The sequence below is a fragment of the Convolutriloba macropyga genome, chromosome 4 (genome assembly GCF_964194025.1).
Source record: "Convolutriloba macropyga chromosome 4, txConMacr16.3, whole genome shotgun sequence".
In the NCBI taxonomy this organism is placed as follows: domain Eukaryota; kingdom Metazoa; phylum Xenacoelomorpha; order Acoela; family Convolutidae; genus Convolutriloba; species Convolutriloba macropyga.
The window spans coordinates 39,503,452-39,519,180 of NC_134471.1; the positions used below are offsets into that span (position 1 = coordinate 39,503,452).

The 15,729-nt window shown below is 36.8% G+C and overlaps 1 protein-coding gene across 5 annotated transcripts; it reads left to right on the forward strand.

The window, feature by feature from the left end:
* The first annotated feature begins 1,430 nt into the window (after positions 1-1,430).
* LOC142337662 (uncharacterized) lies at positions 1,431-10,423 on the forward strand. Of its 5 annotated transcripts, none has more exons than XM_075387076.1 (5): positions 1,431-1,535; positions 2,587-2,630; positions 4,685-6,505; positions 7,002-7,365; positions 9,790-10,423. In XM_075387076.1, exons 3-5 carry the CDS (start codon positions 4,710-4,712, stop codon positions 9,868-9,870), a joined length of 2,241 nt encoding a protein of 746 aa, XP_075243191.1. In that variant the 5' UTR covers positions 1,431-1,535; positions 2,587-2,630; positions 4,685-4,709; the 3' UTR covers positions 9,871-10,423. The 5 variants fall into 5 exon arrangements, with proteins under 5 accessions (XP_075243191.1, XP_075243189.1, XP_075243190.1 ...); XM_075387074.1 differs by having other exon boundaries at positions 2,587-2,626; positions 9,790-10,422; XM_075387075.1 differs by lacking the exon at positions 2,587-2,630 and having other exon boundaries at positions 9,790-10,422.
* Positions 10,424-15,729: the final 5,306 nt, after the last annotated feature.

The following is a 15,729-nucleotide window of genomic DNA, read 5'->3' on the forward strand; positions in this document are numbered from 1 at the left end:
GACGCAAAAAGTAATAACGTTTTTTCTCAAAATAGTGGCTCTTAGTTAGCTTTTTACCATTTTGTGGATAATTTTGTTTATTTTGTAGAAAATATATATATTTTTTGTCCTTCACTTCTTTTGGACTTGGCTTTTTAAACGGGATAAACAGGCAAATCTTGGTGGGCAATAAGTTGCAATAGAGGCCGTCAGTTATCTTTATTAGTCTTTCATGTGCTTAATGTGCTGAAGTTGCTGGGGAATGTCTGAATTAAAGGTGAAAAGGTCAGTTTTTGAAGTTTTTGATCACTAAATTCTGCTGTTTTTCTTGTTTGTCCATTTTTCTTCTCGAATGGATCTTCAATTGACAATTTTTAAGCTCATAGTTGTCTTGTGCAAGCTAGAATACCCTTTCAAGCCTGTTTTTGGAGTATATGTTTTGGTAATGCAGACTTAATTACAAAATATTTTCATGTTTATTTTCAAGTGTAATGAAAATTTTCCGAGTTTTCTTTAAGGGCAGGGCAAATAAACATTTTTTAGAGCTTGCATATGTGTTAATGAATATTTTTTTTAGCGGTTAACAAATAGTTTTTAGTCATATTTGCGCTTTAAAAGTTTTTGTCAATTTTTGTCCTTCGGAGTTTTTCGATTTTTAGGGGTCAATCGGTTCTAAGGTCTTGAAGATGGGTACTGGATTGTTTTTGGCGATGGCGAACAGTTTTGAGGATATTTATGTCAGAAAATTGGGAAACTTTTTGCAATATTTCAATGTTTAATTTCAATATTGAAGTTTTTCAATACTTAAGGGCCAATGAAGCTGTTAGCAAGCTTTTGATTAAGGTAGTGGGTCTGCTTCTGCCCATTTTTGTAACATATTTTATCTTCGATTACAAATTTCTTGCTTTTCCATCTGTAATTTTGGATTGAAAACTGGTATTCAACAGAACAATCCTGAAAATGCGTTTTTTTTTAAAAATCATGAATGCTTTTCGATAAATATCTATAAATTTGGTTTCCATTTAGTTTTCTATAAATCACAAACAGTTCTCTGTCTTCTGCTGTTTCATATTACAATCCCATCAAAAATTAAGGAGGTCAATTGAGGCTATGTTTCGGCCATTGTGGTCTGCTTGTTCTGGGCTGGTTCTTGATGTATATTTTTTGCTCTTCAAGCTTTGATTTTTTTCTCATTCAGCGTTTTGAAAATGGATCACTGTAAGCTAAGTAATTTTTGTGTTTTTTTTTAGAATTTATGCAAAGTGTTCTCGCTGTTAACAGAAAAGTCTTTTAATGGGTTGCAGTAAGGTTTATTAATTTAGACGCCTATCTTGCAAGATTCTTGCATACCCGACGGCTATCATGTAAGATGGCGCGTAATCTTACAAGACTTTTGCAAAATAGCCGTCGGTATAATAGACAAGGGTTTTATTTGGGTATGTTATCTAATTGTTCACCGATTTCAGACAAAGCATGCTGTGAATTTCTCCTATAAACAATGTGAGGCCGTATCCAATTGAAATGGTTTGAGTGGCGACCACAAAGCTTTGCCATGAGTAAGTACCTTACGTCTATCTATTTTTCACACAGTCAAATCTCTTGAATATTTAATACGTGTCTCAGCTAAGCTGGTTGTCAAAGTACAAATTTTGAAGGCGCTTTTAATGTGTGCAGCGACATAGCTGAAATAGTGAATGAAATAAACAACAATTTGTGGAAAAGAGGAAAATCATCCCTTTTCATAAACCAGTCGACTGGATCAAATTGGCAAATAACATAATCCCTCAATGATTCCAGTTATGTAATATCCCGCATGCTTCATTGCTCTGTGAAAAACAAACAATGACTTATTTGTTATTCAACACGTTTTCACGAAGCAACCATGACCAAAATTTCAGCAGAAATTAGACTGTGAAAGTTGCCGCTTTTCTGTTCTCTTTAGAAGTTTGATTTTATTTAAATAGAGATGGAAAAATTGTTGTATTAACGCATCTGTTTCAATTTGTTGAAGAAAGCAGTAGCTGAATTTCTAGTTTTGAGTGTGGATAATAGTCCATAAGTATTCCTTGAATATCTGTTCTTTAATAATATCCGACGTTAACAGCCATTAGCGCAAATGTTTAGTACTTTCGGCGCCATTTGAAAACAATCAAAGCACCAAACATTTGGACTGCTACTGCTTTGAATAATATTTGCAAAATATACTTCTCAAATTTTGTGTGTTCCTGAGCTCTTATGATTAACCTGTGAAAATAGTAAAGTAGTGTTTCAAGTGGTTCTGTTATCACCTAACGGTTTATGGTCGTTTCAAAATTACCTGATTTGGGAATTGGAATGTTAGGAGAAATTCTTGAATGGACGACTGCAGTTGACATTTTGTGTTAGATTGAGGGAAATGAATTTTGCTGGGATTTATGATTCTATCCAGGTACTTACCTGTGGGGTTTACCTGAAATTATATTACTGCAGTTTGAGGTATTTGAATTCGACTTTCGGCGCAACTCTGGTAACCTGTGGTATTTCCAAGAGTGGATCTAATACAATGGTAAGTAGTAGTTTTGTATTGCAATTTTATTATGGAAAAAAAATTGGAATTTTCTGATCTAGCGATACCTTGAACTGGTAGTGCCTACTACCTTTCGTGACCGTAAGTACGTTTGAAACATGCAAGTCACTAACCACTTTCCATAGTTGCATGCATTCTAAATCGCGAATGCAGGTCTGGCTGACCAGAATCTTGGCAATTTTAGGAATTCAACCGAATTGTGATTTCACAATTGGATTTGGTAAACTTGCGGAAGTAGTGAGTGCAAATAGGTTTTAAAGCTGAGTCTTAGCATGCTGTTTGAGTCAGTCTAATTTCATTGCACTTTACTGCACTGTTTTCATAATTGCAGGTGAGTTTGCTCTGAAAATCTCTCTCTCTCTCTCTCTAAGTTGCGTTGTTGCCTGCCTTCATTTTGTCAATATTTTCACACCCGGGGCGTGTTTTATGTCAGTGAAATAACGTCAAATTCTGTGTAACAGTTGGTTCAATTCAATAACATTTAATCTATATTCTATCGCAATTTTTTGCAACGTTTTTCGACTGTTTTCTATTGCTGCTTTTGGATTTGCGTTGACAGGACATAGCCGCGGGACATTCTCGAATTGTTCCAATTATTTTCTATCCTTTTCCTCTTTTTCTTGCTGCAATTGTTCTCAAATTGTCCTCTTCTGACCCAGTAGTTGATTGAAGAACACTCAAGTTTTCACTATTTAGGTCAGCGCTACTAACGTAGTGTATTTCTAATTGTGAAATGGAAATGATTCAATAGATATCATTAATTAATTTAGATAATATTTATCAACACTCATCGTTTTATACTTTATTCTTATTGTTTCTATTTTCTCTTACTTATAACTTATCTAACGGGGCAATATTTTTCATCTGTCTCTTAATTCATTTTCTTTTTCTGAATTAAGACTGTCAATGTGCTACACCGCATCTATCATTTCACGTCCATAATTGAAAAGTACGCGTGTTAATGGGTTAAAGACGAGCTAGTAGACGTGCTGAACCATTTTTTTGGGTTGATTTTGAAGGCTCATTTCCCCCATTTCAACCTTCATTTCCTCCCTTCCTCTTCTTTACCCCCCCCCCCCCCCCCCGCCCTTCCACCGCGCCTCCAACTGCCGCAATTTGATACAATAGAAGTGGTTTCTCTCTCCTTGTTTTATTACTACGCATTATTGTGTGATCGATTTTTGGGGGCTGAGATTGTTATTTGAGTTACGCGATATTTTGAATTAGAATTGTTAACCGAGCCGTGGAAACTGAAAGCTTTGAAATTGATTGCGGTAAGATTTCACATATGCGTGGTCTCTATACCTTCATTACTTATTTATCGATGGCAGTTTTCGCGCGTTACTGAGTGGATTCTAGATTAAAACTAAATCACCTCGTTTCCTCTCAACATTTGGAAGTATAGGTTACGTGACTCTGCTTGAAGTCACTGATAACTTCTGGTTTTTATTGAGAACCGTGTGACCGTTTTTTAGATGTTGAGACAGAATTACGATGTGACTTTTGCAGAAGGCGTATAACCTTAAAACACACAACGTGCAAGTTTGAAAATGGCGAGCGTTCATGGAAGTCAACTTCTGGCTATGCTTATAGAATCTTCTGGCATTTTGACTTCTGGCATTGCTGACGTGCGGCATTTTAAAAACTTGCATGAGCGTGTTTTGAGTTCTCTGCGACTTTGTTTGATATGCACGATATGATTGCTACCTCAATAACAGTTAAACATAAACTAGTTTATGACTCATGTAACAACTTGCCTTCTCAATATTTGGGTTTCAAATCTCTATACTGGGGCTGTTTGATTTAAACTTGCACTCTTCAATGCACGCAATTCGGTGCTCCAAATTTGAAAGATGGGTCAAACTTAATATGAGCATTTCATAGTGGGTTTATCTAATCACTTGAACTGGCCGAGAATTAGGGCGACTTGATATAGTCGTACTTTGTGCTTAATTAAATCAACCAACAACGTTCTTTATTTGAAGCAATTTTAGATTGATTTTAGATATCTCATTTCGACTTGCTCTTGGCGACTTTAGTTTGTAACTTATTGCGATTGTTTGTGGCAAATTAAAGTAACTGATAATTTCTAGCGGAAATCTTTGATTGGCTTTATTATCTGATCGTTTCTTGTTTAAGAATCAACAACTGAGATCCATTATCAATGGAGGGTCCAAGGTATTGCAACATCCCCCGATTTCACACTCACACCGAAATCTTCTGCGATACTAGGAACCAGTACTTAAATGCTAACTACAGCACTCCAACTCTGGGTTCCAAATCTCCCGCGATTAGTTACGTTTCACCGACGTTTGGATACAAATCACCAGCGTCCCCGAGAAGCCTAGCCGCCTCAGCTTTCGTAGATTGCCGAAGTTTGCCCAAAACTTCGGATTTGGTTGCGATATTTGAGAAGAATATCCAAGAGTATCAAGTTCGAAGGTCGCCTCGGCGAAGGAAAGAGATTGCATCTCGTGAGGAATCGGAAAGAATTCCACGAAACGAAAGTTTCACTTTGAAACAGAGGCAAAGAATCAAATCACCTCCCCATAATTGGTCAAACAGTGGAGGGTGCTACGAGTATCCATCTCCACGATTGAGACCAAAGAACTTTGAGAGACAAGAATCTTACAACGAGACTAAGCGTACGAGTTGTGGGCTTCGAGTTGCTTGTCATTCAGCTAAACCAGCATTACTCAGTGGATTAAATAGCACAACTTCCGAAAATTACTCGAGTATCTACTCGACTCCAAGTTTCCAGAACTCTTCATTCAGTTCCACGGGATCGTGGCGTGATCAACTGTTTGCAAACAAACAGGACGACTCTCTTCTTTCAACTTCAACCACAAACAATAGTCCAGATTTTTCAAAGCTTGCAAGACTTAAAGTGCAACCAATGGCGCCTGTTACAGTTGTAACGACGGCGTCGTCTAACACTTACATGCAAAACAAGGGCTCTATTAGAGCTTGTACAACTCCAGGGAGCCCGATCTCCGCAAATGATTCGGGTGCTGAAACGATGACGTCCATGAACTCAGTTGTGACGTCATGTAGCTCCACTCCCACCAAACTGCACGAGAGGTTCGTATGCAGTGATTATCCTCCAGAACCGTCAACGGAATCGACGCCTTCTCAAATTTACCAAACGACAGTGAACAGAGCGTATAAAGCGAGAATCCCGCTGAATGCGACCACTGAACGGCTGCCTCATAGAGGCGAAGGCGATATTCCGTCGGTTTCCAAAAGAAATACCAGCTTCCATTCTGCCGCGAATGCCTTACGAACCCCGACCAGTGTTATCAGGAAAACGAGATTATCCGGACTGAATAAATTTTGTGGACTTAGCCGAAATCCCCTTAGCAAAAGTAAAGATAAAATGAGGGATCCGTACATACCGTCTCCTAGCCAGATTCCGACAACTCCTGAGGTCACACATTACAAAGTGTTCAAACCGAAGCACCAACCCATAAATTTGAAGCCCAATTTGGGTTCGGATGAACAAATAGCAGCAGTGCAGAATGGTGATCTTAAATTAGCGAGACCTTCCTCTTTAATTCCTCCAGAACCGAAAACAACAAGTGCAAAGATTGCAGTCGCAAGTACTCCTCAAAGAAGTGTAAATAAAACAATGATGGGTACCGCAATGTTGACTTCCAATCGAAATAGTCATCAAGAGGAAATGAAGGCAAGCCCGACAAAAGAAGTTAGCCCTGATAAAAACTGGGACAAACAAAAAGTTCAACATGAAGAACCAGATGCAGCAAATGTGAAGCTTTGTTCTCTGAGCAACACTCTGAAGTCACAAGAGGGAAAGAAATCAATGTTGGCGTTTACAGGTCGCAAGGCTTTTTCATTTACAAGCGACGAAGAACTGTCAGTTGGAACGACAGTTGATGATGACTGCGAACTGGCTTCCATTCCGGACTCCGTTAGTTCCAGAGGACATCGGGAGCTGCACAGGTGATGATTGTGATTATTATTTTTTAAATTTTGAATCTCAAGTCTGAATTGCTGTTAGTTGTTGTAATCAAAAATTTGTTCGGTTGAGTAATCTAATGAGTTTATAAGTATCATTTTTGATTAAAAAAACACTTGAGATCTAAAAATTATAACCCATTTTTTAGTTCAGCAGGCTCGAATATTTTTTGTGATCCAAAATTTCCCGCTGTGGAATCTGGTAATCTTGATTTTTTGATAGTTGTATACATTTGAACGATTAACTGAAAAAAAAACGTAAGATAATTAGAGCCATTGCCCAATAAAGGGTTGATAAGTAACCTCACTGAGACGAAATACGTGTGGTCATAGTGTTTATGAACTGCTCTTTCCATGCGGCGAATGAGTTAAAAATTACTATCAATTATTTTAGTTTGTTTATAAAGACTGATGCCATGATATAAATCTGAAGTTGCATTGTATTTTTTGTCAGTTCATTTGTTTTTTTTTTACGTGCCAGGTTGTCAACGAACAGTTCAATCATCTCTGACCTCTCTCGCAAAGCCCAATCAGTTGCCCCTGTTCAACCACACCACGTTGCATTTGGATCCAGTGTTTCCACTACCAATGACGTCCTAGTAGGTAATGGTGCCAGCGTGGACGAGGAAACATTCCAGCGGGTAATGGGTGAACTGCGAGATATGAAGACATTGCTGGGTTCACTGATGAGACAACTACACATCCAGAATATTCCTGGAAGTTCTGGCGGTATTGGTAGTGTGAGTTCCAGTGTGTCCGGTATTGCGACTGCTGAAAGCCCACGTGATGAGATTTCGAGAAATCAGCTTCTGAGAAGGTTCAACTTCGGCTCAAGCTTCGACGCGGTGAGTTATTCCTAAGTGTATAAAAATAATGGAGTACGATGAATCAATATATAAGTCAATAAATCAATATATAATGCACAGAGCGCGAAGTTTTGTAATGCGTTGAATCGAACGGTAGATTGATTACACGTTTCACTTACTTGGTAACTCTTTTTAATAGCCGCACAGCGATAGCTGGGGCTATTATTGGCCTTCTCTTGGTTTTTTTAAATAGCCGCACAGCGATAGCTGGGGCTATTATTGGCCTTCTCTTGGTTTTTTTTATTTCGTCGTCATGATTTTTGTTACGACCATATGACGTCACAGCCATTTTTTGTCCATTCGTTCATGCAATTTCAACTGAATTGCATGTGTGACGTCATTTCTCGCTCTTAGTGGAGCGAGTTTTTTTGTTCATGCGCGTGATTAAATTTTTGGTCACACTGGACTTACCTCTCTCTCAAAAATGACTTCCTCACTTTGAAATTGACTTTTATTTACTTTAATTCAAAGAGATAAGGTCAAATGGGTGTGTGTCACTCTAAATGAAGGTTATTTGAGATCAGCTAATAGAGGCAGCAATAACTTATACAGATTTTTAATCAAAATATAACAGATCAGCCTTCAATGAAAAGACGAATTTTTTTGGTCTGTCTTTTTTACTGTTTTTTTAGACTGCCGGTCTACAAATCTATTGCGGCTATTTTCTGGCAATCTGCCAGCTATGTTTTTATTTCGTCGTCATGATTAATTGCTCTCAAACGAAGTTTGTAGCAATTATATTAGTCCTGTTGGTCTTTTTTTTATGCGATTTTTCGCTTGACCGATTTTTCGTCTGACGCTTTTGACTTTTCGTCCTCAAAAACGGGATAAACAGGTAGCGCCCAGCGGGCATTAAGTGCTCTTAGAGCCTTTCAGCTCTGTTTCAGCTCAAACTGTTTAATAGCCGCACAGCGATAGCTGAGGCTATTATTGGCCTTCTCTTGGTTTTTTTTTTTATTTCGTCATGATTTTTGTTACGACCATATGACGTCACAGCCATTTTTTGTTCATTCGTTCATGCAATTTCAACTGAATTGCATGTGTGACGTCATTTTTCGCTCTTAGTGGAGCGAGTTTTTTTGTTCATGCGCGTGATTAAATTTTTGGTCACACTTGACTTACCTCACTCTCAAAAATGACTTCCTCACTTTGAAATTGACTTTCATTTACTTTAATTCAAAGAGATAAGGTCAAATGGGTATGTATCACTCTAAATGAAGGTTATTTGAGATCAGCTATTAGAGGCAGCAATAACTTATACAGATTTTTAATCAAAATATAACAGATCAGCTTTCAATGAAAAGACGAATTTTTTTGGTCTGTCTTTTTTACTGTTTTTTAGACTGCCGATCTACGAATCTATTGCGGCTATTTTCTGGCAATCTGCCAGCTATGTTTTGGAGACTTATACTTATACTTATGGTGTGAAGGGCGGTTCTGAGAGGTTGAGAACCCCCCCCCCCCCCACCGTTGACCCCATCCCCACCGCGCTGTTGCCCCCCCAACCCAGTGTTGCCCCCATCAGCCCCCAGTGCACCCCCCCTTGGCTAGCTACTGACGAAGCCAACCGCTCGCCGGTCGTTTGAGAGCAATTCGCCCGACGTTAGTCGGTTATGTTATTTTTGTTACGACCATATGACGTCACAGCCACTTCAAATCTGCTTTTTGTTCATTCGTTCATGCAATTTCAACTGAATTGCATGCGTGACGTCATTTTTCGCTCTTAGAGGAGCGAGTTTTTTTTTCACTCGTGTGATTATATTTTTGGTCACACTTGACTTACCTCACTCTCAAAAATGACTTTCTCACTTTGAAATTGACTTTTATTTACCCTTAATTCAAAGATATAAGGTCAAATGGGTGTGTGTCACTCTAAATGAAGGTTATTTGAGATCAGCTAATAGAGGCAGCAATAACTTATACAGATTTTTAATCAAAATATAACAGATCAGCCTTCAATGAAAAGATAAATTTTTTGGTCTGTCTTTTTTACTGTTTTTTTTAGACTGCCGATCTACGAATCTATTGCGGCTATTTTTTGGCAATCTGCCAGCTATGTTATTCTGTTCTCCCTAGGCTGTTCATTTTTTTGCGAATGAATGTCTATGTTTGCGAATTAAAACTATATATCCACTTCGACTCATGAAAATTAATCTGACCTTTCTAAAAAATTTCAACGTTCGCGGATAGCATGTTGATAAAACGTTTTTAAATTTTTTTTAAAAAAATAGGGTTTTGTTTTATGCTAGTCATTTTGGTCAACGCTTTCCATTAATATTTGGAAGATAATGCCAAAATCTTTGTGAATCCTCTGTGAAACGGTATCAGAATAAATCATATGGTTGAATTGCATACCAGTGTCGGAATAAACTGCAAGGTAAAATTCTGTGTTGCCTGTTTCAGAGACTGTTCCAAGACGCATCAACTCAGACATGCACAACAGAAGATGATGGTGTGAAATGTGAAAAATCAGCCCTAAATTAGAAGAATAGTCCCATACCTTACAAATTAATTTCGAATCCAAATTTTACAAATTACTTTCTAAATGTTATGTAAATTCCGTTCAACTTAGTTGTTTTCGTTTGCAATTTACGAAGCAGTTACTTTTGGCTAATAATGATACGTGACAATTAAAGTGCAACTAGCTGTTATGCAATATTTGGTCGCAGAATTAGTTCTCAGCTCAGAATTTTTGTTTCAGTTTCCTTCGTTTAAAGCAATGATCTTATTTTTTCAAACTGTCAATTTGTACCAATTTTAGTCTTATTTTTGCTTGTGGTGCTATAAATATTTGGTCCATTCTTTTGAGTAAATAAATGAAGTACACTTCTTTCTTTGAAAAGCTTTTGGTTGTATTGTGAGATTTAAAAAAGTCTCTCTCATTGGCTGATTAGAGGCGCTAATTGGCGTTATAACATGTTTCCGTATTAAATATTTTCAATTTCAAGAGCTGAAATTGGAGATTTTGCAGGGAGAAACGCTTTTTTGAACGATTTACATGAACTGAACAATCCTTGAAACCAATAGCAGTTTCAATGATAAAAATTGAATGCGAGTGAAAAACGTAATTTACACGTAGAGCGAAGAAGCTCTTGTATCTAATTTTGTACAGCTGGTTCCCATGTTTTGATCAAAGGTATTTTCGTCTTCCTCAAACCATCGAAAATGTTTGATGAGACTTTGAAGTCAACTTTAAAGATAGTATAAACGATATCAAATCGACGTAAATGTTATTCGTGCATTAAAAAGTTTAACAGCTTGTTTTAGGGAACTGTTCCAGTATAAGGACCTTTAGATAAATTGAACCCCTAATGAATTGGACTAGTTTTCTGATCTCATACACCTTCACTGCTATACTCTCGATATTCACCACCTTTCTGTGGCACCTTGCTGCTACTAGGTTTCTTGCGATTTCATTCAAAACTTCGCTAAGCTTCTCCGAGTGCGGAATAACTAAGCTGAATTCTAAGATATGTTACAGTGATATGTAAAAGCCAGTTGAAGAGTAGTGTGGTGGTATAGCAAGAAGTGATTATATGTAATTCTACTGCTTGCAACACTCTAAAAAATGCTGGTAATTTGATTATAAATTGCAGGTAATTTTACCTAGATTTTGCAAGTAAATTGTTCTTTAATGCAACTCATCTAGAATCTACCTGCAAACACATTACATCGCCTGCAATTCTAGGTAAAGTTTCCTGCAAGTTAAATAGAATTTGCAGTTACACCCTCCAAACTGCAAAGAAAATTTTTTTTAGGTATATTTACCTGCAAAAAACATGCGCGAATTGCAGGTGAATTTACCTAGAATTTCATTTTCGCTGGAAAATTTCTAGGTAAATTTAAATGCAATCTACCTAGAATTTGCAGGTAAAAAGGCTCAGAATTTTACCTGGAAAATTTTATTTTCTAGGTAAATTTTCCAGCAAAAAACGCGCAAATTGCGGGTTAATTTAACTAGAATTCAATTTTTGCAGGTAAAAATCTGGGTAAATTTAAATGCACTCTGCCAAGAATTTGCAGGTAAAAACGCCTAAATTTTTACCTGCAAAAAAATTTTCCAGGTAAATTTCTCTGCAATTTGCGCGTTTTTTGCAGCTAATTTTACCTAGAAAATTTTTTTTGCAGGTGAAATTCTAGGCGTGTTCACCTGCAAATTCTAGGTAGATAGCATTTACATTCACCTAAAATTTAGCCTGCAAAAATGAAACTCTAGTTAAATTTTCCTGCATTTTGCGCATGTTTTTTGCAGGTAAATTTACCTAGTAAATTTACCTACATTTTCTAATCACTTTACATGCAATTTGTAGCCTGAAAAGACATAAGCGAACAGCTTCTGTTGGGTGTGCAAAAAAAACTGGTTTGACCAAATTCTCAGCTTTGCATTTCCCATTATATTGTAATTTTTTCGTAGGTCTCAGCGCGCCATGTACATAGTACACGACTTAAACAAAACCACCAATGGGAACACGCCCACTATGTTTCGACAGTAGGATCAAAGATAGTCATTTTGAAGCACAAATAATTATAATTAAACAAAGCGCAATTTACTGAGATGCATGTTTTTTTTATGAATAATACATGAGTTGAAAGAAATTAAAGAGCTCCGGAAAAAGGAATGACCACCCGAGATGCAATTTCCAAAACAAAAAACATCAAACTTCCGGAGCCATGAGAAAAGAACAACAGAAAACCATAAACCTAAATACTTACCTGACCGACCATAGAGATTTTTAACCGGATAGGACTTGGCCCTCTGAACAAGTTGCTCTTTTTATCTGGCGGAACACTAGCCCAACAAAAGCTCGTACAATTAAAAACTTACTAAGGCATACTTTTTGAGAGGGCGGTGCGCACTAATCAAAAAGCGTGCCCTACCGAGGTCAATCCGAAGTGATCTACAAATCTATAACCCAAAAATTTCCGTCGGTTCCTCTCCCATGTACAAGGTCAATCTAAATTATACTGAAATCGTAAGTTTAAAAGTCTAAAAGATTGATTATCTAAACACAATTAAAACAGCAACTCGAGAGGAGAACTAATAGGTCTGGTTGAGAAATAAGCAGTACATTTCAAAGCAATATTTGGAATTGTTTGTGAACAAAAGACTCTGTTTTTGTATGTAAAATTGCATGTATTTGCTTGGAAAATTGCAGTTAACTACATCTTCACGACTACATACAGTTATGCATATCTTCAATTGAAGTGCGGAAATTGAGCAGTTATGAGAGTGTAATGACATGTAGGCAGCAGAAGTAGGTATATGATAAGCACAGTTAAAAAATATTACCAAATCTCAGTGAAAATACAATAAAATTGATGAAATCAGATGTTCAATTGAGAGCATACAACACAGCTGAGGTTAATCAGAAATGCAAGTTCACAAATTTGCAAATTCCTTAATTTTTTGATTTTTTGTTTTTTGGAGTGTCTTGGTTTGTTTTCTTTAAATTAAACAATTTTACAAAATATACATATTTTAAATGAATAGCTCTCTACATGCAGATTTTTAAAACAAAACGGTTCCGTAAACTAGTAAGACTACAGTTTAAAATAAGATATTCGAGAACTGCCCTAACACTAAACAAAATGTTAAATCAAATTTTCAAAGGGCAAATATTTAGCAAACCAGTTCGAAAACAGTTCACAAAAATGATTAAGAATAGTCCGGAACACTTGAACGATTCAACATATGGTCACAAATTATACCGAAAGTACTGCGTACTGGTTTCTGCATTGGACTTTCAGATGGTAATTTGGAAAAATTTCATCATTTTCATCATAGAACATTTTATATTGACGCGATCACAAGGTCGGGGAAAGCGTTAGCTAACTCGGCTATTTGGGTAGTATTCAGCTTTAAATTAAATTTTTGAACGTTCATCAGAATCTTTCAGTTTTGATAGAAGTGGTTCTGCAGTTTGGTCACCACGATAAAATAACTCTAAATAACGCAAAATTTGTTTCGGCCAAGATGCCGGTAGATATTTAAAAACCGCAATTCCGTTCAGCATTTCATCAACAGACCTACTACTTAAATCGTGACCGCGCAATGAAATACAAATATATTTAAAATTGGCAACTGAAGGAAAAAAACTCGGTAAATGCGACAATCGACGACCACCCTTAGCGCAAATTGTAAACTTTTCATGGTATGGTTTTACAATATCAAATGTTGGGCAGGTTTCATAAGCATCTCCTAAATTTCATTCTCCGATGAAAATTAACGTATTATTCAACCCAACAAAGCCATTTTGTACTTCCCATAGAACCCTTACTTTATAGTTTGATACTTATTCTCTAGCTTGAAGTTGTCCCACTTGAAATTCTTGTTCTTCCACTTGATGATCCATTGCTGAAGCAGCACAATGGCCACTTAAAAACGAAAAATAAACAAAAATTGAAAAACTATTGACAAAAAATTAGATTGAAAACAATAAAACACAAAAAGCCCTAGACCGGTGTTGAACCTCTTGTTTGACGAAAAACAGAAAAAAGATGTGCAAGAGATACGCAAACTCACTGAACTCATTACTGTTTCTAAAGCCGAGCATGCTATAGAAGAAAAAGAGAGACACTGTGTCCAAGTCGATAACGTTTAGCAAAGCTTTTCGCTACCACACGTTTCTTCTATTGACAATGGCAGTTCATCGACGACACTAGGACTTTCAGTTACCGAATGCATTTTTCCGACATGTTTTTGTAAATACTTGAGCGATGTATGCTCTCTAAGACAAAAAGGGCTTGAAAAACTTGACGCCAAGCAATAGAAATCGCTTAAATGTGTCGTAATTTTGTAGCGTCCAAAATTGCAATAGTCTTGTTTACAGTTTTTCTGTGGTATCGAGATTGCAGTTGAACTTTTTTGAGACCAGTGATAAATTATTTCAATATTTACTGGCATCATTTTCCCAGGATCAGTTCTGAGTGAATTATTTACACCGCTTTTAAAATTTTGCGCTAGTTCAGAGAAGCTTGAATTATTTTTAGTGTAAATTTTGACGTGAGTTTTTATTCCTTTTCTCCAATAAGACATTGGTTATTTGGTTAGTGTTGAGTCTCTCCGATGTTGACTCAGCATTGTTAGTTTTAATTGTTTTGTTTTGCGATGACAATAAGAGTTCAAGATATTCAAAGTCGTATCAAATTAAGTGATTTTTCATGTGTTCTACGTAACGCGGATAACTTGCAGAGATTCGCTGGCGAAAAGGGCAAGTGAACAAGCTTCAAGCTAATGAACTCTTAGGTGCGACACAAACTCCATTGAAGTTTTCAGTTTTAATTTGCACAAGTCGCAATCTAGGACAACGTTACTAGACTCTAATTTTTTACGTGCTTCTAGTTGATCTACGACTCTTCTAGAGAACCGCTGGCTCGATAGAAAACCGACACTGATGCCACAAGGGGCATCTTCAGAAGCTGCATTATCTGTTGCAGATTGTTCTGACATCGACTGATCCTCATCTATTGAACCAGTGTTCGAACACACGTCTTTTGCTTTTTACAGATACATCAGGAGCAACTAAAGCAATAAAAGAACCCACAGAAGTGTCCTTTAAAGCTATCAGCCGTATCGAAGTTCTCATATAGTAGCAGTTACTTACTCTCCAATAGTAGATGTAGAGTATATTTTAGACTTTTAGTAGGAGTCAGAACATTTTCTTTCATCATTATGAGCAGTAGAGTTTATTGTTCGTTTCAGTCCTGATCTAATTTTTCAACCTGAAGATGTTTTTTTGAATAACAAATTGAAGTTCTTCGTTACTTGCTTTTCTTTGAGCGCACAAACACAGCTCATTTCCCCCCAAAACTTTCTTATCCGTAAAAAAACTTATTTCATCACCTTTTGCAATTTTTTGATCACTTCAACTACAGTCAGACCAGATTTACCTTTTAGTTCCTTTTACGTATAATTTGGAACACAAGATTGGTTCACGAAAGACAATAGTCCTTGTAAAGAGTACGAACATCTTGCCTTAAAGTAAACTGAATAGTTTAAATCGGGAGTGTCATCATTATCTTGAGGGCATTAAGCAACAGTTCCTTTTAACCCAGTTATATTTTAGCCAACATTAAACTCGTTTTGTGCAATAATCTTATAGCCACATTAACCTCTATTTTCATCCTCAGTATACGAAAGTTCTTTTTCATATGAGACAAAAGAAAAAGATTTTACATACAAAATTTTGTATCCGGAGTTCTTTGACACTTCAACCCTTTTATCTAATCTAATTGCACGATGTCTTCTGATTCCGTCTTTGTCCATCACTTTATCCATTAGCATCCAATCAGCACTGGCAACTTCGAAGACATTCGTTTCAATAGATTTACCCATGTTTGCTC